The sequence below is a fragment of the Chelonoidis abingdonii genome, chromosome 5 (genome assembly GCF_003597395.2).
Source record: "Chelonoidis abingdonii isolate Lonesome George chromosome 5, CheloAbing_2.0, whole genome shotgun sequence".
Taxonomy (NCBI): domain Eukaryota; kingdom Metazoa; phylum Chordata; order Testudines; family Testudinidae; genus Chelonoidis; species Chelonoidis abingdonii.
In genome coordinates, this window is record NC_133773.1 from 95,043,404 (window position 1) to 95,069,161 (window position 25,758).

The following is a 25,758-nucleotide window of genomic DNA, read 5'->3' on the forward strand; positions in this document are numbered from 1 at the left end:
CAAAAAGCTATGGTATGTTTTTCTCTGCCTGTGAAGGAGCAACCAGCGCCCATGAGGCACATCCCTGGGTAGTAGATATGAGAGCATCCTGTAGATAATGCAGTACAGCTGCAAATATTCAATAAGCAGTCTCAGATCAACCCCAACGTATGTCAACAGTGGGTGGTGGAGTAGCTGGTGGTGCTGTTAACTCTATAAAATGCCACATAGGCCCCATGACAAAGATGTCAAAGAGAATAAAAAACACCTTAAAATAAGTCTTGGTGGGGTTCATCAGAAAAAGGAAAACTGCTTTCAAACCAATGGTGTCACTTGACGGCTTGGACAGCCAACCTGTAAAGCTCAACTAATAGATACGTTTCACCAGCCTTGAATAGTAAGTGGGAAGAAGAGAGTGTGTTTTTTTCTGCTGCACTCTAAATTGTAGCATTGTAGCGTGATGGTAGTTTCTTTTCACAAAGCTTTTGTGGGGAGAGGAGAAAAGATGAAGCTAGAATTTGATTATGAAATTTTTAGTATTTGATAAATACACTATAGTAGAACAACTTTAACTAAGCTTTCAAATTCAGTGCTGAAACTTTTGTTGGGTTTGAAAATGCCATTAAATACGGGTTAAGGTTAGAAATGAAAATAGTGAATTCAGCGAGATTGAGGGAAAAGGCTTTTTTGGGTCACAGTGATATCTAGCCTTAAACCTAGTCCATCTAGACCAGTGGTTCTTAAACTTTTGTATTGGTTACCCCTTTCACACAGCAAGCCTCTGAATGAGACCTCCACTTAGAAATTAAAAACACTTTTAAAAAATAGTTAACATTATAAATGCTGGAGGTGAAGCGGGGTTTGGGGTGGAGGCTGACAGCTCATGACCCCCCCCCCCCCCGCCCCAGTAATAACTTCATGACCACCTGAGAGGGTCACAACCCTGTTTAAGAACCCCTGATCTAGACAAAGCTGACCTAGATACTTGTCCTCTTGACAAGAGATTACAGCGATGCTACCAGTAGATGTCACTCTAGCATTGGATAAGCTTTTTGTATAGGAACATGTTAAATATTACACTGGTATAAGTGTGCGGTAGGTGCTCAGATTAGAATAGCTGAAAATTCTTTGCCCTCTAACTTTAAATGAAAGCAACCTGATAGAGTAGAAGTGTCAACATCTTACTTTTAACGTAGTCAAAAATAAATGTATGAATAGGTCCAATGTTTACATCTGTTGCATGGTTAACATCACTTCTTTACAATCCTTGTATACAACTAAGAAGGAAGATCCAGTGATTAAATGAGTTGAGGGGACACAATTAGAGGGATAAGAAAATTATTCAATGGAATGTGGCTGGAGTATGCCAAAGGGTTATGAAGAGTTTGTGCAGTTTAGTAACAAAATCAGCTATTAGGAGTGTAACATATGGAAGGTAGAGTCCAGCATCATAAACCCTTTCCATAGCTGGAAGACAATACAACAGTTCTAAGTCACCACTTTAACCACAAATAAAGTGTCGAGGGCAGCCTAAATGTGCTGAGTTTTTGGTGTGACACAGAAATTATGAATGATTTATTACACTTTTGTACAGTGCTGAAGAAAAGATGGAGTATGTAGGATTTTTACGTATACCGATGCCAGAAACAAGGTTAAAAAGATGGCATTATAAGAGAACTTGCAAATACCCTGCGGTTCCTGGTTTCCATGACTGAAGAATTTGTAACAGAATACATCCACAGTGCAGCAGAATTGTGATCCAGAACACCCACTTTCATTTTTAAAATGAGGTTTCCAGTTTTATGGTTGAAAATAATCTCTAAAATGTTGACTGGATGTGAATTTATTCCCTGCATGTGCAAAGAGCCTCAGACAGCTCAGAGATGTAAACTGCCCGTCATGATACTCAGGGCACTCTGGCTATAGTGGCTGTGCTGTGGAGGAATTTGGCATTTTTCACCAGATACCATCCAATTCAGTATTTTTGCTCCAGAATGAGTATTTTCAAATGAGCTATCATTGTGAGTATGTTTAGTTGTGTGTGAGATGAGCATGAAGGGTATTAACTGGATATCAGTAAATTAACCTTGCTGCAGAATTTTGTCTTTTACTGGACATGGGGTTTTGCATGTACTCGCCTGTACCAGAATGTATAACATTGAGCAAATTCCCAAACTCAGTAAGACGCCTAACTGGATGTTGAAGAGGGTGTCACAAATAGGTGGAGCAGAACAGAACAAAGTGGTTAATACATTAGAAAGGATTGTTTGGTACAAGAAGCAAAGATACAAATTAATGTACTTCCTGGGTTTATAAATGTTAGCTCCTGGCCAGTCATGTCTTGGTGCATAAGGTTCCATATATTTAGAATTCTAATGTAATGTGGACCTGGTTAAGTAAAAAGCTATTGGATTCCACAACTTGGAAATATCTTTTGCCAACCTGGACTATTCAAGGAAGTTCACTAGCTAGTTTTACTGTCAATTCAACAGTGAAAATTACAGGCACACTATGCATTGAAGAATATAAGAACGGCCCTACTGGGTCAGACCAAATGTCCATCTAGCCCAGTATCCTGTCTGCTGACAGTGGCCAATGCCAGGTGCCCAGAGTGAGTGAACTTAACAGGTAATGATCAAGTGATCTCTCTCCTGCCATCCATCTCCACCCTCTGACAAACAGAGGCTAGGAACACCATTCCTTACCCTTTCTGTCTAATAGCCATTAATGGATTTAACCTCCATGAATTTATCCAGTTCTCTTTTAAATGCTGTTGTAGTCCTAGCCTTCACAACCTTCTCAGGCAAGGAGTTCCACAAGTTGACTGCTCTGTGTGAAGAGCTTTCTTTTATTTGCTTTAAACCTGCTGCCCATTAATTTCATTTGGTGACCCCTAGTTCTTGTATTATGGGAACAAGTAAATAACTTTTCCTTATTTACTTTATCCACCTCACTCATGATTTTATATACCTCTATCATATCCCCCCTTTTAGTCTCCTCTTTTCCAAGCTGAAAAGTTCTAGCCTCTTTAATGTCTCCTCATATGGGATCTGTTCCAAACCCCTAATCATTTTAGTTGCCCTTCTCTGAACCTTTTCTAATGCCAGTATATCTTTGAGATGAGCAGACATCATCTGTACACTGTATTCAAGATGTGGGCATACCATCAATTTATATAAGGGCAATAAGATATTCTCCATCTTATTCTCTATCCCCTTTTTAATGATTCCCAGCATCCTGTTATTGATGATATACATGATATTTTCGGTCCTATTATCTATCCCTTCCTTAATTATTCCCAGCATTCTGTTAACTTTTTTGACTACCATTGCACATTGAGTGAATGTTTTCAGAGAACTATCCATAGTGACTCCAAAATCTCTTTCTTGAGTGGTAACAGCTAATTTAGACACCATCATTTTATATGTATAGTTGGGATTATGCTTTCCAATGTGCATTACTTTGCATTTATCAACATTAAATTTCATCTGCCATTTTGTTGCCTAGTCACCCAGTTTTGAGAGATCCTTGTGTAGCTCTTTGCAGTCTGCCTGGGTCTTAACTATCTTCAGTAATTTTGTATCATCTGCAAATTTTGCCACCTCACTGTCTACCCCTTTTCCCAGATCATTTATCTGGACCTGCATGTGCACGTGCCCAAGAGACCTGCACATGCACATTTCAGGCTGGATAAATATCTGAATCCAGTTTCATGTGATCTGAAAGGACAATGCATAAGATCAAAAACAGAGGCCTTCACATTTAATAGAAGTCTAATTTCAATCTTCTGTACTAAAACCACAGATAAACAGGACTGTGGCCAAATATGTAACCAATTAGACTCAACACATTAATTAAGAGAGCCAATAAGCAATAGGACTGATTACTGAGCCACTGAAATCTGAAGTTAATGTTTAAGAAAGTAAACTATTAACAATCCCCAATTTAAAAAAACTGATTTTCAGAGTTTGGCAACGTCATACACATTTAGAATGCTCTCTAGAGAGTTGAAACTTTCAAACAAATAAGTTTTATAGAAAAATGATCCACAAGAAAAGTGCTCTGTGGTAAGAATATTTATATTTTTCCATTTTTTACACTTTTAACACTTACAAAAACATTCAAACACAGAAAAATTAAATAACTTTGGAAGCAGAATTCAATTCTTTCTGCCCACATACATATGACAATTCCGAGCTGTTGGCACAAAAAATAATCCACATTCATAAAACCTTTACTACTATATCAAACATAAGTTAAGTAAATCATAGGCACTAGTTTATCAAATTCATATTTCCACACTTCCGCACTATATCTGAATCTCTAAACACAGAAAGATCTAGGATTTCCTGATATTGAGAAACTGGTACTGCTCAAAGGCTTCCTAGTAAACAGATTGTTTCTCTCTTCAGGAAATTATGAGCTATATTTCTGTGGGAGTAGAACAGCAGATAAAAGGATGTTTATGTAACTTAAGCACAACATACCTTCATCACTTATTGAAGGTAATTGCTGGAATTTAAAAAAATAAATAATGTACACAATACTCTGATGCAGCCTTTATTTAAAAAATTAACCTGAATATCTTCATCTGAATTTTCTGATTTTCAAATCTAAAAAAATCAATTCAATATTTTCATAATAAAAACCACCAATTAAAATCCCTTCTCTTTTACTGAAGACTGCAGCATTGCTTTGTAACATTTTAAACAAATGTTTGGGCTTTGTTAGCGAGGCTGGATAGTTTCTTATAGTAGTTACATGAGATACCAGTAACTGAAATACATTTTCTATGCCAGCAGTGGCATGTACTGGTCGAATAGTGCAAGGTAGCTCTTTTATAACCCCTGCTTCAGTTTTCCTACTGAATTACAGTATATTTGATGCCCTGGTTTCAGAGGGTAGTCACACTTGAGAGATCTTAGTCACCATGGTATGAAGTCTTTTCATTATTGATACAAATTGTGCTTGCAGCTGCTTGAGTAGTCACAGTTGCAGTCTTGTCCCTAAAACTTTCGATTTGGCTTTTCCCATCTCAAGTAGTGTTGCATGGCTTTTCATCCAGTAAAGTTAACACTGGTCCAAAAGTCCAGAGTTCTCTGGAATTCCAGGATCAATTATCCTCTTAGTGGTGGGAGTCAAAATGCACTTACACTTCAAAGTGCTGGTACTAATGGGGTTAAAAGCTACCTACCATCCAATCCAATGTAAAGCTTTTAGTGTTCTCCAGTCATTGTACAAAAGACACCATCATGTTAGCCATTGCTGCAAACAATGCATCCAGAAATCTTGTCCTGAAAAATTCTACACACAAAAAACAGTACTCCCTGTTTAACTGACTCTCCCAACACATTTTTAGTTTTAAACCTTTATATTACAAATCTTCCAAAATAGAACAGAAAAAGCAGTCTGTATGTTAATTGTAAGAAAGAATTTTTCCACTGAGTAAAATGTTAGCAAGATTGCTAATAAGAATAGATGAAAACAATGTAAATGTCAATAGGTAAGTCTGAGAGCCACTAGAGGAATTTAATAGTTTGTAAACATATGTAGCAGATTTCATACTCTGTCACCAAACAAGGTAAGATACAGATATGTAAGGCAAAGTACATAGTTAAAACAGTAACATGGGCAATATCATCTGCAAAAATATTTACAATTTAAAATAAACCAATTTAAGAAATGGATAAAAGTAAAAAGTAGGATACAGAAAACTGCCTCATACCATGAAACATTACTTAAATGAATATCATTTGGCATCAACAGTACAACTCATTTCCTTACAATTTGTATGTTACAAGTGCATAGTTGTCTTTCCTTCTTATTAACTATTAGCAAATACAGTTGTGTTCCAGGCTATAAGCATTGTGGTGTGATGATATCAGAACAACTGGTTACTACTAGCTGCTCTTTCCTTTTTAAGGAAACCTGCTATAAAAAAGGTATCCCTAAATAGTTGGCAGTGTGCTAAAAGCAAAGGCCATCTTTCCTGAGCCAGGAACTATAAGGTCGAGAAAGATTGTACAACTGATACTAAGCCCTTTTGGCAATCAAAATATAAGAGCACATAAAATTGATATGTCAAACAAATGAAAAGGATGCAACCTACACCAACTGAATGTGTGTTTGTCTGCTACATCCAAACCTTTCATGATAAAACAATGCCATGACGACTATTTACCAACTCTAGGATACCTCCAGAGAGAACTGCTGGATTCTTTCTGAAGGATATATGTACCACTTTTTCCAACCAGAACTTTCTACAATTGTTTTAAGCAGGTGTTTCATTAGCACTGTAGTGATCCGCAATCAGAACTCTGGCTCTGATTAACATGCTAATGTTTAAATAGTACATATTTACCAGTGAATCATTCTGCTGAATTAGATGCCTGAATATGAAGTTTTGAACATTGGAGTTTGCTATTTTACTTGCTGTTTTTCAAGATGGGCATTTCTTTGGCATTTGTTAGGTTTTTTTTGTTCAAACATTGGCCATTGTCATAAATGCTCAAATTGATACAATTTTTAGCAAGCAGAAACGAAAACAAAAAACCCTAGAAATGACAGCGATTCCATGTAAAAGAGATTGTATGATCACCAAATATATGATGTTAATTGTCATTAAAGTGCTGCTTTAAAATCTCTGCCACTTTGTGCTAATTAAAGACAGAGGTCTGGGATTTTATAAATCCTGAAAGTCACATCTGAACAGTCTGCATATCAAGCTGTCTTTTAGCTTGGTGAAGGAGTGTCCATTAACCAGTGAACTTTGCATTTTTAAGCTTTGCAGTTCAGTAGCAGCCATCTTTCCAACTCTCGTCTTTCATGTTGCCATAGCTTTTAGGAGCCGGTAATGATCTAAAATAAAATGAGATTTATTTCAGTTTGGTTTGCACTTAATTTGTTCAAGCTTCAAATCATTAACATACATGAACTTAACATAAAAGAGTAGAATTATTTTTTCTTGAAAATTAAACTATGTGCTTTAACCATTTTGTTTCAGAAGCATCACTGTATTACATTGCACTTAAAAATACATACTAAGTTCAAAGTTTAACATTTTATGTTTTGACAACTTGTTTTTTATGAAGTGTTTAGTCATATATAAATGGTTAAATGTAGAGAACTTTATAAAACTACACAATGTGGAACTATGAATCCAATCTGATGACATGCATCTGTTTTACAGTAGAGCAGGCAAATCCTTATTGATGAAAAGGACAACATCCATCCATTTTGTTCAGCCCAGTAATACAAAATTTCAAAAAGAAAATCACTTTCTCCCATAAAAACACTAAAATAATTGTAAAGTTTAGATACAACAAACATTTGATTTGGTAATGGGGATGGACATCTTGCTGTAAAGTGAGATCAGTTACGCGGTAGTGATTGAGCCATTAAGAAGAGACTGTTAAGACCAGTATTAAGAGTTTTCAGTCAGAAATAAGGCAGCCTTATTACATTAAGATTGTTAAATAAATACTGACGACAGACTAACAGTCTGACACTGCACTTCCATTGTACCCAGTGGCAGAAATGTATTTTCAGCATGACAGCTACAGTTAAATTATTTTCTAATGCACATGTGAGGAGACCTGTGCACCCTGAGGACAGATTTTAGAAATAAGAAAGAACACCTGAGGTGTGTTCCTCTTCCTAAATATCTAAATCACTACAGGTTTCAGAGTGGTAGCCGTGTTAGTCTGTATCAGCAAAAACAACAAGGAGTCCTTGTGGCACCTTAGAGACGAAGAAGTCTAGCCCACGGAAGCTTATGCCCAAATAAATTTGTTAGTCTAAGGTGCCACAAGGACTCCACATTGTTTTTAAATCACTACAGTATTTCACTTAAGGCAGTGTGGCCTGCTGGGGAGGACAATGGACTTACAAGTCAAGATCTCAGTTCTTGTTCCAATTCTGCCACAGACCTTTGTGAAAACTTGAGGAATTACTTTCTCTTGGTACCTCAGGTTTCCTCTGTTTGTATAGCACTCTGAGATGATTTAAGAAAGGCTCCATAAAAGAGCCAAGTATTAATAAAATCTGCATAGATTACCCATTCCTTTTAAGGGCTCGATAGTTGATAACTTGGAACTGAATACAAGTCTCTGAACACATTGTTTCTATTCAAACATTTAGCTAAGATTGGCATCTGAACTTACATAACAGTAAACAGAAATTCTTATTCACAGCAGAACAAAAAACAGGTAAGGACTGAACTATTTTACGAGCATCATTATGGACATTTTAATGTATTTCACATGATTTGTGTGAATTGTTTAGCAGATCAGCATTTTTTGTTAAGCAGTGTGCACCAACAGATTTATCTTTTAAACTTGAACACTGCTTTTGAATGTGTCTTTTGCTTCTTTACTCATTTCTTAAAGTAACTGTCTAGTGCATGTACCTGTAATGTGTGGGTCTGTCTGTGGGGATAAATACTCGCTTTTAAAATGAAAGAACTTTAGTTCTACATTACATTCAGTAGTACAATCCAAGTATACTATCAGCTTAACATCTGATACCAGCTCTTTTTACAGGGGTGGACGGGAGTATCATTTATTATGACAAGAGAATGGACTATGCAGATTTTAATACTGTAGGCCTGGGTTACCTTTATATGTTCCTATTTTTTTTTTTAAAGTTAATAGTTACTCCAGTTTTCTGTAGTAATGTACAAGGTACAAAGGAAGCGTTAAGGAAAGTATTAGTTTCTGAATACAGAACTTAAAATCCCCCTTCAGATTACTCACCTGCGAACAGGCTGTGCAAGTTTGCTGCGAGGCACTGGTATGCCCCCAACAGAAGGGGCACTAGGTCTAGGCAAGCCACTCCTCACCCCCGTTGTCCCTGCCGGTCTGGTAAGAGTAGTACTGTTGATACTGCTGGCAGGGCTTGGAGAGCCTGAATTCTGAACTGCAAGAGGTCCTGGTGAAGAACTGCTGTGTGTCAGTTGTGTAGCTTCTGGAAGAGCAGCAGCAGAACCAGGTCCATGGTTACTAAATGCTTTCACTGGCTGTCGGAGAGCCAGAGGTGATGGTGCTGCAGGGGGCCGGAATTTACTTGGAGAAGGTACTGGAAAATGACATACACAACAATCAATCACCTTCACTAGAAGTAATCTTGAGTTATGGCTATGAGTGACAGTTTAATAAAAGGGAATGCAAATTTTCACATGGAAAAGGTAAATGCAACAAAATAGTACATGTTGGAATGTAGCCAATAAAACAGCATAGAGAAGGGGTGGTCAGATAACCTGCTAGTATCAAGTAATTGCTGCAATTTTTAGAAATTGTAGAATTATAGAAATGTAGCCTTGGGCAGGGCCTCAAGAGGTCATCTAGTTCAGTGGTTCTTAACCAGGGGTCCAGGGCCCACAGGAGGGCCACGAGCAAGTTTCAGGGGGTCTGCCAAGCAGGGCCAACAAGTCTAATGCTGGGGCCCAGGGCAGAAAGCTGAAGCCCCACCACCTGAGGCTGAAGCCTTAGCAGCTTAGCTTCACAGGGCCCCCTGTGGCCTGGGACCCCAGGCAATTGCCCTGCTTGCTATCCCTTAACACTGGCCCTGGCTTTTATATGGAGAAAATCAGTTGTCATGGCACAGACGGGCCGTGGAATTGTTACAGCATGTTGGGGGAGAAGTCAGAAAGAAAAAGGTTGAGAACCCCTGGATCTAGTTCATCTCCTCACGCTGAGGCAGCATTAAGTAGATATAGACCATCCATGACAGATGCTTGTCTAACCTGTTCTTAAAATGCTACAAGGATGGGCATTCCAAACCTTCCCTAGGTAACTGTTCCAGTGATTTACTATCCTTAGAGAATTTATTCTAATATCCAACCTACACTTTCCTTCCTGCAACCTAAGCCAATTAATACTTCTACCTTCATTTGGCATGGATAACATATTTGAAGACTTGTCCTCCCTTAGCCTTCTCTTCTCTAGAGTAAACATGACCAATTCTTTCAAGCTGTCCTCATCGGTTAGGTTTTCCAAACTTCAATATTTGTTGCTGTCCTCTGGATTCTCCTCCAATTAGTTCAAATCTTTCTTAAAGTATGGTGCCCAAAAGTGGACAGTGCCGAGTAAAGCAGAACAATTATCACCTGAGTCTTACAAATGACACTTTTGTTAATACAATCCAGAAAGACACTTCCTCCCCCCGACCCCCCGGGTAACATCATATTGTTGACTCATTCAATTTGTGATCCATCATTTTCTGCAGTACCACTGCATACTCAGTTATTTCAATTCTTTATCTGTGCATTTGATTTTTCTTTCTTAAGTGTAGTACTTAAAGATCTTGACATCGCAGGACTGTAACTCCACTCACCTTGCATTAACAGTTTATATTTTGGATTCATGAACAAGACTGTTCTCTATATCAATCATGATAAACGCCAAGAAAGATTCTGTACCTATGTTAGGTTACTTTTGCAAGAGTATTCTGTTCAAAACAATATTTGAAATAGAAGTATCTGTCAAGAATAAATTTATGACAACTCACAGTTGCTTTGGATTCATTTAAATGGAAGTGATGCACTCCTCAGTGAGAGTTTAAAAAAAGCACATTGCTAAATGGAAGTTCTGAAGATACTAGGTTGCTGTACTATTGCTGAAAGTTAGTTACACATGCATTTCTAATTCTGTATACTGATTCTGATGCAATGAGACTTTGCTAAGGAAAAATCTAAGGAACCTAAAGGTTACTCTTAAGCCTCGCCTCTTAACTCAGTCCATTAATCGCAGGTTAAGACCAAGCATAATGATTTGATAATGTTAAAGTCTGAGCTACCATAAACATAAGAATATGAGTGTAAAAGCGAATATATTAGAGCATTTAGTTAAAATACAGATAGAAAACGATGACTAACAGCCTTCCTCCCAACAAGATATTTATCAAACTTTTTTTTTTTTAAATTCACACCTTTTGTTAATTCTGATTAACTTTTCTGAGTGTCCCTGTGTAGTCAAGCCCTTTGTATCAGTGGCAATTCAGAATCATAGAATATCAGGGTTGGAAGGGATCTCAGGAGGTCTTCTAGTCCAACTCTCTGCTCAAAGCAGGACAAATCCCCAGACAGATTTTTGCCCCAGATCCCTAAATGGCCCCTTCAAGGACTGAACTCACAACCCTGGGTTTGGCAGGCCAATGCTCAAACCACTGAGCTATCCCTCCCGCCCTTTACCAAACTTTTCCTGGGAAAATCTGCAAGCCAAGGAAGTTCCATTTGCAGTTTGTTTCACTTAACCATTTAGACATGCAATACTTTTATGCCTTATTTCTCTTAGTGTTCAAGAAGCTTCATAAAGTTTACACACAGTGGCTTGGTCTAAACTTAAACTCATGTTGGCATAGTGTTAGTGAGGGGTATGAAAACAACCAAACCCAGACTTGACAAAACCTCTAGTGCAGGAACAGCTATGCCAGTAGAAGAGTGTTTCTGTCAACATAGCTAACTATGCTGGGAGGTGGTGTTCCTTCTGTCAGTGGCCTATACTAAGGTGCTATGCCAGCATAGCTGTAGTGTAGACAGTATTAACATCTGTTAACTTGCTTTTCTGGTGTGTGTTAAAAGGGAGTATTCCCCCTGAAACTTCTCGTATAATGGGAGCTACCCTAACACGAGTTCCCTTGTGCATCGTACAACACTAAATTGTATGTTGCTGACATTTTAGACATTTAGCAATAAATTTTTGTCATCTGTCTTATCTATAGAAAGACGCTGACTAAAGAATATTTAAATTACCAGTGTCACCGATGCATGTAAACAATTCTTGGTAGTGCATTAGTGTGTGACACCAGTACAATACATCTTAAACTTTATTCGCCAAATAAAATATTAAAAGCCATTAATAGAACATTCTAGTATTTATTTAGCCTTAATACTGTTAAAAAAAGTAAAACACAATATTCGAACCAAATTATTTCCTGAGATCTTGACAGAATTCCACTAGCCTTAAAACTAGCTTACCACTTTTTTAGGTGGATTCAGTGATAAGGCAGACACAGGAAATTAACAGATGAAATTTATTCAGAAAAATACAATAGTAAAATTAGTGTTCAACAAATGAATGCAGCTGTTGTGAATTTGGTGTTCAACAAGCAAATATTATACTATATCAATTTGTCATCGTTTGTATCTGCTGGCGGTCACAATCATGGCTGGCTCCCCATTGTGATAGATGCAGTACAAACTTGAAGGAGATATTAATAAACTCTGTGGGGTAGGAACTCTCTCTTTAAGGCAATAGTTGACAATTCAAACAAAGAAGGTAAAGCAGAGGGAGGGAACAACTAGAATAATAATAGGGGAATAGGGTTGCAAATTAGTTAGATACACAATTAGTAGGTTGCAAGTTAATGTTTAAGATCTATATTTAATACAGTATTATATGCACACAAAAATATGATCTCCATATTTCCACTGGCCTCCAGACGGGCCATTTTCCATAGACCACATAGCAGAAGTAGGTCTTCAGGAAGGATCTGAAGCAGCAAATAGTGGCTCTCTCGATAAGGAAGGGGGTAGCAGGGAATAAAGCAGGGGCAGACAAACTTTTTGGCCTGAGGGCTGCATTGGGTTTTGGAAATCGTATGGAGGGCCAGTTAGGGGAGGGGGTCGTGGCCCAGCCCCCACCTCCTATCTCTCCCCTCCCCTGGACCCCTGCCCCATCCAACCCCGCCTCCACTCCCTGTCCTCTGACCACATCCGGCCCCCCTAATCCAACCCCTCCTCTCATTCCTGATGCCCTACCCCATCCAACCATCCTCTCTCCCTGTCCCCTGACTGCCCCTGGAACCCCTGCCCCCTCATCCAATCCCCTGTCCTTCCTGACTTCCCCCTTGCACTGCTTCCCCCATTCAACCTCCATTCTCCTCACACAACTGCCCCGACCCTATCCACATCCCCGCCCTGTGACCACCCAAACTTCCCTGCCCTCTATCCAACCCCCCCTACTCCGTGCCCCCTTACCATGCTGCCTGAAGCACAGGGGTCAGGCCGGGCTCTGCAGCTGCACTGCCCCAGGAGCTCTCAGCCCTGCCGCCCAGAGCACTGAACTGGAGGCAGAGCAAGTGAGCTGAGGCTGCGGGGGAAGGGGGACAGCAGAGGAGGTGCCAGGAGCTCAGGGGCCGGGCAGGACGGTCCCACGGGCTGGATGTGGCCCACAGGCCATAGTTTGCCCACCCCTAGAATAAAGCATGAAACTGCTTATGCAAGAAGCTAACAAACAAGTGGTGGAGGCTAGAATCATTAGACATGGACAATGCAATGATCTACAAGAGCAGATAAACAGAGACGGGAGTTACATCACGTACAGCCTTAACAACAAGGAACAGATTATAACTGATCTGTGGAGAAGAAGAAACCAGAAGAGGGATTCAAAAGAAAAAAAAGAGTGTTATGGACAGAATGACTTGACAGGAAGATTATTTTAGCAGCAACATTCTGCATGGACCCAAGGAGGGGCACAAATCTGGAGGATTAGGCTTTAAGTAATAAAGATTTCTATTTTTTAAAGATGCAATACTGCTCGTAACCTAAGGGTGTTACTGAAATTCCAAAAGGTCTAACTCATACGATAGTTTAAACACAAAAACTTTCCTACAATCTTTGATAGATCTCATCCAGTTGTAGAACACGTATATGACATCCCATTCATCACCTTGACTACACAGTTTAAACCAGCCAAGGATCACTGCTCTTACATCACACTAAATGGCCTTTAGTATTGGTCTGTTATGATGTTTGAGATACTCTCCCACAGGCAGAAAGGGAAGAGAGTTTCTAGGCAAAATATGGGACTTTAGTAGTAACGTTCTTAAGAATATGACATAATTAGAGATGGTTTGCAAGTTTCCAGTAGAGATATGCAGCTAATAAAATAATGTAAACTTCCCAATTCCCCAAAGTCAGTTTTCTTCTGAACTACAATATTATGAATAGGCCTCCAGTCTGAGTTATGAATTCATAAAATACTTCAGTCACCACAGCACCACACTGTCCACTTATTTTTAACAGTTGTATTTGTTCTGAAAGCAAAAGTTCTTAACAAGGCAAATCACTTGGTTTAAATAATGCATTCGTTGATTAACTCCAAACCACAGCCAGCATGACATAATTATTGGCAGATGGCCTAATAGTTCTGTTCCATGTAGCAAAAGTACTTTGCCTAGAGAACACTTCTGAACAATGTTTAATAAAAGTCAGTTTGGCATCTTTAGAACAGAAAGGAAACTTACCTGTAAGCAGAGTTCCCTGAAGATAGAAGAACAAAGGAGTAAACTCTTGAATGAATTAATAAGACTTGCTTGTTGTACAATGGTGGGCATATACAATTCAAGTGCTATATATACACACACACACACACCACTAACACAAGCAGTTGAATTAAACAAAATGAGAGTGTTTGAGAACTCTACTTACATCTAAGAAACGTCATCCCTTTAATGAGATATGATTAGAACTTTAGCTAAAGCACAAGGATGAAGCCACTACAGTCTGGGCATAAGGAGACATGCTTTTAATTCCAGCTCTGCCATAGACTTTTTGTATGACATTAGACAAGTCATTTAGTTTGAGATTCAGTTTCTCCTTCTGTAAAACGGGATGTGATGGGGCAAGGCCAGATGGCTACAGTAAAGTACTGAGAAACAGGTATGTCAGCCCCAGGCTAAACAAATCCCTAGTACCCTGGTAACCAAATGGCAGTTGCTCCAGGTTAATCAAGGCACCTGGAGCCAATTAAGACCTTTCTAGAAGGCAGTAGAGATAGCTACTTTAATTAGAACACCTGCAGCCAATCAAGGCAGGCTAATCAGGGCACCTGGGTTTAAAAAGGAGCTCACTCCAGTCAGGCAGGGAGGAGCCAGAGGAGAAGGAGCGTGTGTGAGGAGTTGGGAGCAAGAAGGCAAGGAGCTGAGAGTGAGAGAGTGTACTGCTGGAGGATTGAGGAGGACAAGCGTTATCAGACACCAGGAGGAAGGTCCTGTGGTGAGGATAAAGAAGGTGTTTGGAGGAGGCCATGGGGAAGTAGCCCAGGGAGTTGTAGCTGTCATGCAGCTGTTACAGGAGGCACTATAGACAGCTGCGATCCACAGGGCCCTGGGCTGGAACCCGGAGTAGAGGGCGGGCCCGGGTTCCCCCCAAACCTCCCAACTCCTGATCAGACACAGGAGGAGCTGACCCAGACTGTGGGTTCCACAAGAGGGGAAGATCACTGAGGTGAAAAAATCCGCCAATAAGCGCAGGACCCACCAAGGTAGAGGAGGAACTTTGTCACAGGGGATAATTGCCTCTCTCATCAGGATATTATGAGGCTAAAATTGTCTAAATCATGCTGAAGTCAGATAAGACACTCAGTGTTATATACACTCCAGAAAATTGAATCTAGTCCATAGAGGCAAAGATCAATATATCATAAGAATTTGATGGGAAGAGATTCTGATCAGTATGAAAGAACAGAGTGTGGTCACCTGGTTAGAAGAGAAACAGTCAGGAATCTGGGTTTTGACTATCACTGGCTTGCTATGTGATCTTATCAAGTTGTATAAACTACTTCAGTTTAACTGTTAAATATAATTTCTTGGTTATTTCACAGGTGTTTGTTTTATTCTACGTAATGAACTGAGATAATCCTTGCACGAAGAGATACTACAGTTGTGTTATGCACTTTGAAATACCAGTATCAGTAAAAATATTTCCAGAACAGATTGTCCTTTTAAGACCTTTGAAGTACAGACAATCAGAAAAGTGATAAAGTGCCACTGTTAGTAAATGTTTCTCTAAACAAAAAATAAGTTCACTGTTGTAATGATTGTTCTGGTTCTGATGTTTACAGGACAATGATTTATACACCTGTTAAAACTTCCTAAATAGTTATTAAAATAAATGACATTCCCGGATGAGGCAGTTACTTTTCTTGTGCAATAATGATGGTTCTTTGAGATGTCTCTCCCTATGGGTACTCCACTGTAGATGTATCTGTGCCCCATCACCTCTAATCAGAGACTTTAGGTAGCAGTTCAGCCCACACATGCACTGTCCCTCCCTCATAGTCTGTTTTGAGGCTATGCAGTGCTGTGCAGGCAAACCCCACTCAGTTCCTTCTCTACTGCAGAGCCCCAGATTGAGAACTCCAAAGTAAAGAGAGCAAGTAGTGGAGCACTCATAGGGGCAGACATCTCAAAGAACCATCATTATTGCACAAGATAAGTAACTGCCTCCTCTTCGAATAATATCCCTATGGATGTTCCACTCTAGGTGACTTCACAGCAGTATCTCTCCTGGAGAGCTGGGACATCGTAGTGCAGTTTGTTACTACATAGAGAACTGATGAGCCAAAGATGGCATCAGAGGCTAAATTTCCAGCAATTGCCTAATGTTCTGCAAAAGTGTGGGCAGAGCCCCAGGTTGCTGCTCTATAGATTTCTGAGATAGGAACATCTTTAAGGAAAGGAACTGAGGTAGAAATTGACCTCATGGAGTGCATATGGACTCGACAGAGACAACAGGTTGCGCCATTGATAATAGATGAATGCCACCAGAGACGCATTTGGATAGTCTTTGAGGCAATATTGTGGAATCTTTGGCTCTTTCCACAAACAAATGGAAGAGCTTAAGGAATTTCCTAAAGTCCTTAGTCCTGTCCAAGTAGAATGGTAGTGCTCTTCTAACATCTAGTATATGCAGAATTACCTCCCTGCTGTCACAATGTGATTTGGGGAAAACGAACAGGGAGCTGGATCTGTTGATTCATATGGAAAGTGGAGGCAACTTTAGGGAGAAACTTGAGATGTGGCCTCAGTTACTTTATCTCTTTTTTTTTTTAAAAAAAGATCTTGAATGGTGCGTTTGTCACCAGGGCTGCTATTTTCTCCTATGCACCTAGTTGAGGCAATAGTAATTAGAAATGCTATCTTCATGGACAGGTGTAAGATGGGCCCATGGCAACTTGCTCTAAGGGAGATCTAGTCAGAGGTCTGAGAACTAGGTTAAGATCCCATGTTGGAGCAAGTGGTATCACATGCAAGAAGATATTCCCAATGTCTTTAAGGAATCTATCCATCAGCAGGTGTGAACACGGAGTATCTGTCTACTTGATGATAGAAGGCCATTATGGCTGCAAGGTGCACCTTAAGGGAGCTGAGCGAGAGTTTTGACCTTCTGAAGTCTAAAATGTAATCTAAAATCAGAGGGGAGGGAGGATGAGACCGGATCTGTGCGCTTAGAATGACACCAAAGTTTGAATCATTTCCATTTTTGTAGGCAAGTATATCAAGTGGTTGACTTTTGGCTGTGTAGCAGCACATCTTTCACCTTATCAGAGCATTCAACCTCCAAGTCTTGGAACTAAGAAGGAGCCAAGCATGGAGGTGGCGGATCAGCTTGTTGTTTTGAGAGAAAAGGTGAGGAATGCGCTGAAGAGAAACCATAGGACATACTGCCATCTATGCTAGGTAAGAGAACCAGACTTGTCCTGGCCAAGAGGGGGCAATCAGAATAATTCTTGCTTTGCCTTGTTGAATTTTCAACAAGACTTTGGATAGAGGAGGAAATAGGAGAAAGGCATACAAGAGGTCAGTGTCTCATGGAAAGATGAGGGCTTCTTCCAATGAATGTTTCCCCCTGACAGCTCTGGCAGTAACGAGGACGTTTCTTGTGCCAGTAAGTAACAAAGAGCTCTGTAGTTGGGACAAATACATTGTGAAGCACCTCTAAGTTCAGTTCCCATTTGTAGTCTTGAGAAAAGATCTACCTGAGACTGTCAGCTGTCACTTTCTATATCCCTAGTAGGTAGAAGGCTGATACTAGCACGTTGTGATGGATGCACTAGTTCCAATGTTTGAGTGCTTCTATGCAGAGGGAGGGAGATCTGGCACCCCCTGGCATTTTATGTAAAACAAATATACTGTCTGTCATGGTGTTTGTGTGGGTATTCTTGATGAATGGCAGAAACTGTGCACAGGCATTTCTGACTGCTCTCTGCTCCAAAAGACTGATATAGAAGGCCACTTCTGTGGAGGACCACTTGCCCTGAATCTTGTGTTTGTGTGGGTGGGCTCCCCAGCCTAATAGGGAGGCATCTGTCACTATAGTCAACATTAGTGGCAGTTGCACGAATGGAATGCCAGCTCAAATGTTGGATGGGTCTTTCCACCACCCAAGAGAGTGCCTTACTGTGGAAAGCACTGATAGGAGTTTGGTTAGTGGCATTCGAGGGATTTTGAAGTGACGAAGGTGCATGCTGTCAATTGACCCAGTAGCTGCAGGTAGTGTTTAGGACTGGGCTGGACTGTCTCTGAGACTTGTGAGGGTGACAAGTCTGTGCAGGGGAAGAAACGCTCACATGTACTGTTTCAAGTTTGGTGTTGATAAACTCTAGTCGCCATCTGGGGTCAGTGTCGATTTCTGTATGTTGAGTTGCAGGCCCAGTGGCTTGTACTGCAAGTTGAGTTGAGAGCAGGCCACTTCAGCTCCCAGTTTTTACGAAATCTTGCCTTTATCTGCTGTCAGAGAGCGCACTTCTGAGGGAAATGGGACTACCTTGCACACAGTGAGAGTGTCTGCCCGTTACTGGAATCAACTCCTTGCAGGAAAGACACCTCTTCAAGTTAGGAGAGCTGGGCATTTTCTCTAATAGTGAAAAATACAGAAAAGATGTTCCTTCCTCCTCTTCCTTTTTTTTTTTTTTTTTACACTGAAAGACGTTAGAATGATTTCTAAACACCCTGCGGGAAGAAAGGGGAGGATCCCCCCCAAAAAGGGTAAAAATGTAAACTAAAGATCCCTTTCTTTTTTTAAAAACCAAGGGGGTAATGAAACACTAATTAAAAACAAAAGAACCCAAAACAACCACTACTTACACTAATGATGCGGATAAGGAACAGACTACTGCTCTTTCAGTTTGAGGCCAAAGGAATTGAGGGGTTCCCTCACGCAGCCTTGAAGCAGGCCATGAGGGAGCTGTGTGGGCTGAATGGACACTGCTACCTACAATCTCTTATCAGAGGTGCAGCGGTGCAGATACACATACAGTGGAGTACCTATAGGGACACTACTTGAAAAAAAAAAAAATCTATCGTCCAAAACTGAGAGAGCATTCTAGGATCTTCATGAAAAGAGATCAAAACTAACAAACAGACAGCATAACAAACTTTAAAATGTTTTAAACTTTGGGCTTTAGAATTTTATTTTTGACAGTCTAATTAAAAGAAACCACTTCAAACCCCAAGCAAGAGAAGCTATTAAATTCCTCTACAGGTTCCAACATTTCCAGATTGATAAGCATTCTGTCCAGTTCTCCCTAGAAAATCTGGGAAGTATCCAGAATTAGGACTAAAAGGAAATGGCTAGCCAGAAGACTGCATTAAAATTTTTGTTCAGGAGACATTGGCAGTTTTATTCCAGTCCAGGTGACTGACTAAATAGGTCTCGCAAAAAGACTTCAGTTCTTTAGTTATCCTCAAGATTGAGTGAAATTCCTGATATTGCTAGGAAATGTTCTGAACAGATCAGTCAAACACATTTATGATTAACCACAAGAATCTGGACCAAACTTTATTTTATTAGGTTGATGGAAGTGCTATTAATAAGGGGAAGGCAGAAGACAGTAAAAACTTCCTGCATATAATGAAGTGACTTGTTAGTGGCTTTAAGCTGTGTGACTATTAATTGTCAGAGATATGTTTTAAGATCAATTGAGTATTTGCTATGAAAAAATTGCAGTCATTGATATAAAATAAGTGACTTTGCAACAGACTTCTCGAATGTACTTAATTTTAAGGTGAAGCATGGTCTTGCACTAGGATCTTCTGGACTTTAATAGAGACAACAGAAACAATTGCATTTTAATAAAGCTCATACAATTATATATGTTTTGGTTATACCTTCATAGTGAGATGATAGTGTCTTGTAAAGCCCTCCAGAATTTAAAACAACTAATTAGGGCTCAGCTATTAAGTTTGGTCCAGTTGGATTGAAGTTTAAATTTTGATTCTTCTGGTAAGAATGTACTTGAGCCATTAATAGCATAGCCATTAATAGCAGAGACATTATACTAATATTTTCTAGACTATTTTCTGACTAAAAATGTATAATTGTTGTTATCTTAAGGAGAATTGATGCTACACGTGAACTTTTTCAGGAGTAACTAACTTGCTAGGATCTATTTCTAACACTGACATGTAAGGCAGCAATTTTTCACTCATGATTGTTGACATTTTCCCCAATGCAAAGGGAGAAGAGAAGTTTAAAAAAACACTAAAACAACGCAGTGTTAAAAATTAATCTCATGAATGCAGCCTTAATGAATATGGCATCAGAAATCAGCTTTGCTAATCCAGAACTGATTTTTTTTTTAATTTCTTATGGTTGAAGTCATAAGTCCTTGGATCATATCTCAAAGTGAATATCCATGTCTCAAGAAACCTTTCTGCCCACAGCAGACAAGACATGATTGTGCTATATTGATATATTAAACTCCAATTTACTGTTAGTCTCTGCATGCAATTGTTTGTACTTGTTAAATTAAAGGTACAAGATTTAACACAGGTGAACAGTTTTCGGAGTTTTGTTGGAACTTGGTAAGAGGCTATAAGTTAGTTACCTCCTTTTGTAGATGGAGTTTGAAGAAACTGTTTGGTTTTGAAGGCAGCACGAGGCAATTTTTTCTGCCTTTGCATAGCTGTTGAAAGATAAGAAGTGTTATATTTGTCTAGAAAGACAACACAACTCAATTCACTTCGGATGTAGAACCACATCTGCTTGTGAAGCACCAGGGAACAAGCAGCTAGTAAAGCGAATAACAGTTTTCAAAAGCTGTTACGGCTCTATAAGAAGAGAAGTGTTTGTTTTAAAGTGGTGCTTGCTGCATTAAAAGGTTGCAAAGGGACAGTGTCAAAAACCTTGTGGTGGAAAATGCACAAATTCCTTAATAGTAAAGAAGTTTCTTGCAGAGCTAAAAACCCAGGAAGGCAAAACAAACACACCAAAGTGAGAACAAGCCACCAGCTAACATGCCACAGCAATCTCAGTGCAAGATTAGATATAAAGTAGAGATGGAAACTAAGACTGTCAGATTTAACTTGATAAACAAGGTTAATTTTCCTTTTAAAGCAAAGAAACTTTCAGAAAAGGTGACTTCCCCTCAAACTTACAAAAATGTATGCAAGCTAATCAAAATCAATCAAATTCAGGATTGCCAGCCATCAAATCTAGATATGTTTCAGAATTATTGGGCTTTGCTGGCTTCTGCAAGAATAGATCTCAGGAAAAAAACCTAGTCCTGTTAGTGCAGGGGTGGGCAAACTATGGCCCGCGGGCCACATCCGGTCCGCAGGACTGTCCTGCCTGGCCTGGGAGGCTAGCCCTCTGCCCCTCCCCCACAGCCTCAGCTTGCTCACTCCACCACTAGTGCAGTGCTCTGGGTGGCAGGGCTGTGAGCTCCTGGGGAAGCGGAGCTGCAGAGCCCGGCCTGACCCAGTGCTCTGTGCTGCATCGTGATGGCGGCAGTGTGGTCCGGCTCCAGCCAAGCAGCATGGCTGTAGTGCCGCCAGCCACTGGTGCTCCAGGCAGTGTGGTAAGGAGGCAGGGAGCCGGGGAGGAGGGGGGGGGTTGGACAGAGGACAGGGGAGTTTGGGGTGGTGGTCAGGGGGGAAACAGGGATGCATGAGGGCAGGAGTCCCAGGAGGAGTCAGGAAGGAGGGGGGGTTGGATGGGGCAGCAGGAGGCAGTCAGGGACAGGGGTTCTGGGGCAGTCAGGGGACAGGGAGAAGGGGTGGTTAGATGAGGCAGGAGTTCCGAGGGGGCCATCAGGAATGAGAGGAGGGATTGGATAGGGTGGCAGGGGTCCGGGGGCAGGTAAAGGGGCTGTGGGGATGGGGCAGGGGTCCCAGAGGGCCCGTCAGGGAACCTGGGGGGAGGGGGTTGGATGGGGCAGGAGTTCCCAGGGGCAGTGGGATAGGAGATGGGGGCCGGGCCACGACCCCTTCCCCTAACCTGCCCTCCATATAAATTTACGAAACTCGATACAGGCTTCAGGCCAAAAAGTCTGCCTGCCCCTATCTTAGTGCCTTAAAGGGTCCCTGTAACCTACCATTTGCCAACAGCCAGCCAGCAAAGTTCTAGGAGCAGCAGATGCTTGGCAGGAAGGAACATGCCAGGAATTCTGAGATTCAGTATACTGTCACAGCAATCTTCACTAGCTGGGAGTTAGCCTTTACTGGAACCTAAGGCCTTGTCTACACACAGAAATTCCACCATTTTCACTGTACTGGTGTGAAGTGGTATAATGTCCCCAGTGTGTACAGCAGTTATACTAAAGTTCTTATAACAGCATAAGTAATATAGGAATGGGAATAAACTATATCAGTATATGGCAACTTTACATTGGTGTAACTGCATCCACACTAGGAATTGTGTAAGTGTAACTACTAGGGGGAGGGAGAGAAACACATATCTACCTGGCAGTTATACCAGCACTAAAATGGTGTAGATCAGACCTCAGTTACCATCCTTGGCATAACCCCTGATGGAGGACAGTTATGAATACCAAGGCCTGTCCTGCCCACCAAGCCTCACAGCACTCTACATCAAGTCACACACCAGAACTGGTGGCACTTTGATGAGGGAAAAAAATTAGCACCTTAGTAACATTTTTTTAAATACTTTTAACTTCTCCAACTTTACAATCATTCATATTCAATCATAATGTAAGATTATCTTCATGGGCCCTCTTACACTTCAAAATCTCCAATAGCTCTTTGAGGAGTAGGGAGAGAGAGAACAGAAAATTGCATAATTTTCCTCATCTCAATTCATGGCTGGCTAGCATGTCTTCTTGTCTTGGTCTTAAATGCTATAATAAAAAATGTTTACTCAGAATTGCTATTCTTTCATAAAATAGTAAAAAATAATGAAGTGCTCATAAATATAACACACGATGCTAGCTCTGTAATCCATAAATACAAAGAACAGTGGTAATACTTTGTATCAGCTAGAGCCTAACCAGTCTGAACCCCATTCTGTGATAGAAGTGTGTAGCTTTACACGCACACAACCTCTACAGTTTCATCACCACTCCTCATGTACAAACTCACTGGGAATCCTTTGCTTAACTTAATTTCTAGGTTGTAAAGCATTTTTGTACAATGTACCCCCATTTATACAAACAAGAAAAATGATAAAAGATATCACAAAACACACACAACTGTTTTAATTGTAGAAATGAACAAAAGCTTCCAAACAATCATATCTAGGAATTAAACTGTAACAGACCACTAGCCCATCACGTCTACCTATGCCTCTGACTACTGGTATCTCATTGATGCAGTCATGTTTACTTCCAGTCTCATTGTGCTGTATAACACCTCTCAAAGACAAGAAGAGCAACTTCTTGTGTGCTCCAGAAGAAAGTTTCTCAAGAATGAATTTAAAAGGCAGAGTTACTTTTCCAACCCATGTCCCAATATACTATTCAACGTATTTATATTTGGGTAAGGCAGCCACCCATTAATTTTGCTGATTTTCTGATCTTGCTTAACTGTCTGATTTGAATGAAGATCTGGTACTAGAATTGAAGTTTAAGTGATTTTTCTATCATGACACTTACATTTCATTTGCAAGTGAGGTTAGTGGATCAATATGTAAGACTTTAAAACAGATGTCCCATTTACAGATCAAATTCTCTGATATACTCCATGAAGATTCTTTAACTACATAATCATCAGCACTAGGATCACTAAAAAGAATTTCAGGCATTAGAGGGGAGCAAAGCTGAGGAAACAAGCAGTTTCCATTAGGTGAATATGCAGAACGTAATATGATAAAATATTTTAAACATTTGCATTGGATATTGTATCTCTTTATCAGTTTTGGTTACATAAAGTTGAACTTTAAAACTAACACCTACAATTATGCTACTTGTAAAATGCTACGAATACTATTAAACGTACTCTGCCATAGATGGCAGACTTTTGAAGTACAATGCAGATTTCTAACAAATGATTTGAAATATTGCTTTTAAAACTAACAAACTACAGTAATGTAGGCCACTGTTTGCATCAGAATGTTTGATTTTTCTTTTTATCCTCTGTGTATGCTACAGAGCTTCACTGTGGCCATTTATGATTTCAGCCACTTTATCAGAAGATAAGTAGGCAATTAAGCTGTAGATGCTGCACCCTGAATTAACAACAGCCAAACTCCACTTTCAGGATTTCACCTAGTACATTTGAATTTTAATACACTGATATAAGCACAAAGATACATATTATGTACTTGATTTAATAGAAGTATCTGTCTATCTGGAAGTTCCCCCTAAAAATTTTCCCAATAGCTTTTCAGAGGTTTGCGTGGCTTGGGAGACAAACTCTACAGGAATGCGTGACACTGTCCCTGCAGTTATACAATATTTGAAAATCCAATGTAACAAAGATATTTGTAAGAGCTTGTTCTTTGATATATGGAACTTAAGTATTAAAATATGGATAGTTAAGATCTAGTAAAAAGAGACAATCATTCAATAGTTTATCTACGTTCACAAAGTGATTTTTCACATATCACTCGGGAGTTTTAAATAGCTACAAACAGGAGTGTGTAATTTAGCCAGTTTTAAATAGAAACTGTAATACACAATTCATAAATGGACTGATTGAGTGGTGACTTTACACTAGACTGCATCGGACTGTTTGAAAATAATTTCTCAGTTGGATTACATTAAAAAACTTATCAGAGTAACTGTCTTTATACCCTGTACAACTACAAATACAGAAGATCATGTCTGAAAGTACATTTCTTCCACTTCCACTTTGACTAGCTAGACATCTCTAAAGTTGCCTGTTCAACATATCACACACATGAGCAGTTGCCAGTTTAGAGGTCTTACTGCATTCCCAACTAATTTTCAATTGCCAGCATCCACAGCACATTCAGTAATGCAGCCATAGCAGATGAGCATGTACATTAGCTAGTGAACAGCAGCCTTTGACAAGAAAAAAGCAATGACTTTAGATAGAAATGTAGCAACCTTAATTAAGCTCATGCAAGACCAGCAGGTGAAAGATTTGGATCTCGAAACCCAAGAAGTCCTTGCTACAGGAAAACATGACAAACTTTGCAATAATTTAACAGCGGCATTTGTCCAAAGTGAAACAGTTAAATACAAACTCAACGGAAAAAATGGAAGTTCAAATACAGAAATGATCAGAATTCCAGGAACTCAATACTTAAAACTGGATGTTTGTATGTACACACACACACACAAGACCATCCTAAGTAGATTTACTTCATGTTCTAAATCTTAAATAAATAAACAAATAAAAATATTGGTTTTTATATTCAGTAGCAAGTATTTAACATCAACAAGAGCAAGGAAACTCTAAGGGGTAGAAGTCTGGGCTTTATTCATGAAATCCAATTTATATAAATCCAGTTAAGCTACATGGACTTTTGTGCTTTGAAAAAATATTCACGTATTGGATATAACAAATTCATCTAATGATTTCCATAATTCTTATCTGTCTATTAATTAATGACACTGTTTAAACACTACTTTGGATCCTACAGTCTAATTACCATGCTAAACTTGAAGTCACAATATTATGACTTCATGGCAGGATTAAGCAGTACAAGCTAGGATGTGAAAAGTTTTAACTCTTGTATAGTGAACAGTCGGAAATGACCTGGCCAAGTTTTGTATATTTCCTTCAAGCTTGCTCAATATTAAGACATTTGCCCCCAAGTAACCCATATGGGTTTGCTAAAACCTTTCTTTTGTT

General features: G+C 39.7%; 1 protein-coding gene across 2 annotated transcripts in view; it reads right to left on the reverse strand.

The window, feature by feature from the left end:
• Positions 1-5,483: 5,483 nt before the first annotated feature.
• Positions 5,484-25,758, reverse strand: part of SLAIN2 (SLAIN motif family member 2) — a 60,838-nt gene continuing 40,563 nt past the window's right edge. The window contains exons 7-9 of one of the 2 annotated variants that reach the window (XM_032768898.2): positions 20,589-20,666; positions 8,733-9,054; positions 5,484-6,837 (exon numbers count right to left, since the gene is read on the reverse strand). In XM_032768898.2, the coding sequence (XP_032624789.1) occupies positions 6,771-6,837; positions 8,733-9,054; positions 20,589-20,666 (467 nt within the window). In that variant the 3' untranslated portion in view covers positions 5,484-6,770. The remainder of the gene's footprint in view (positions 6,838-8,732; positions 9,055-20,588; positions 20,667-25,758) is intronic. The other variant, XM_032768899.2, reaches the window with a different exon arrangement.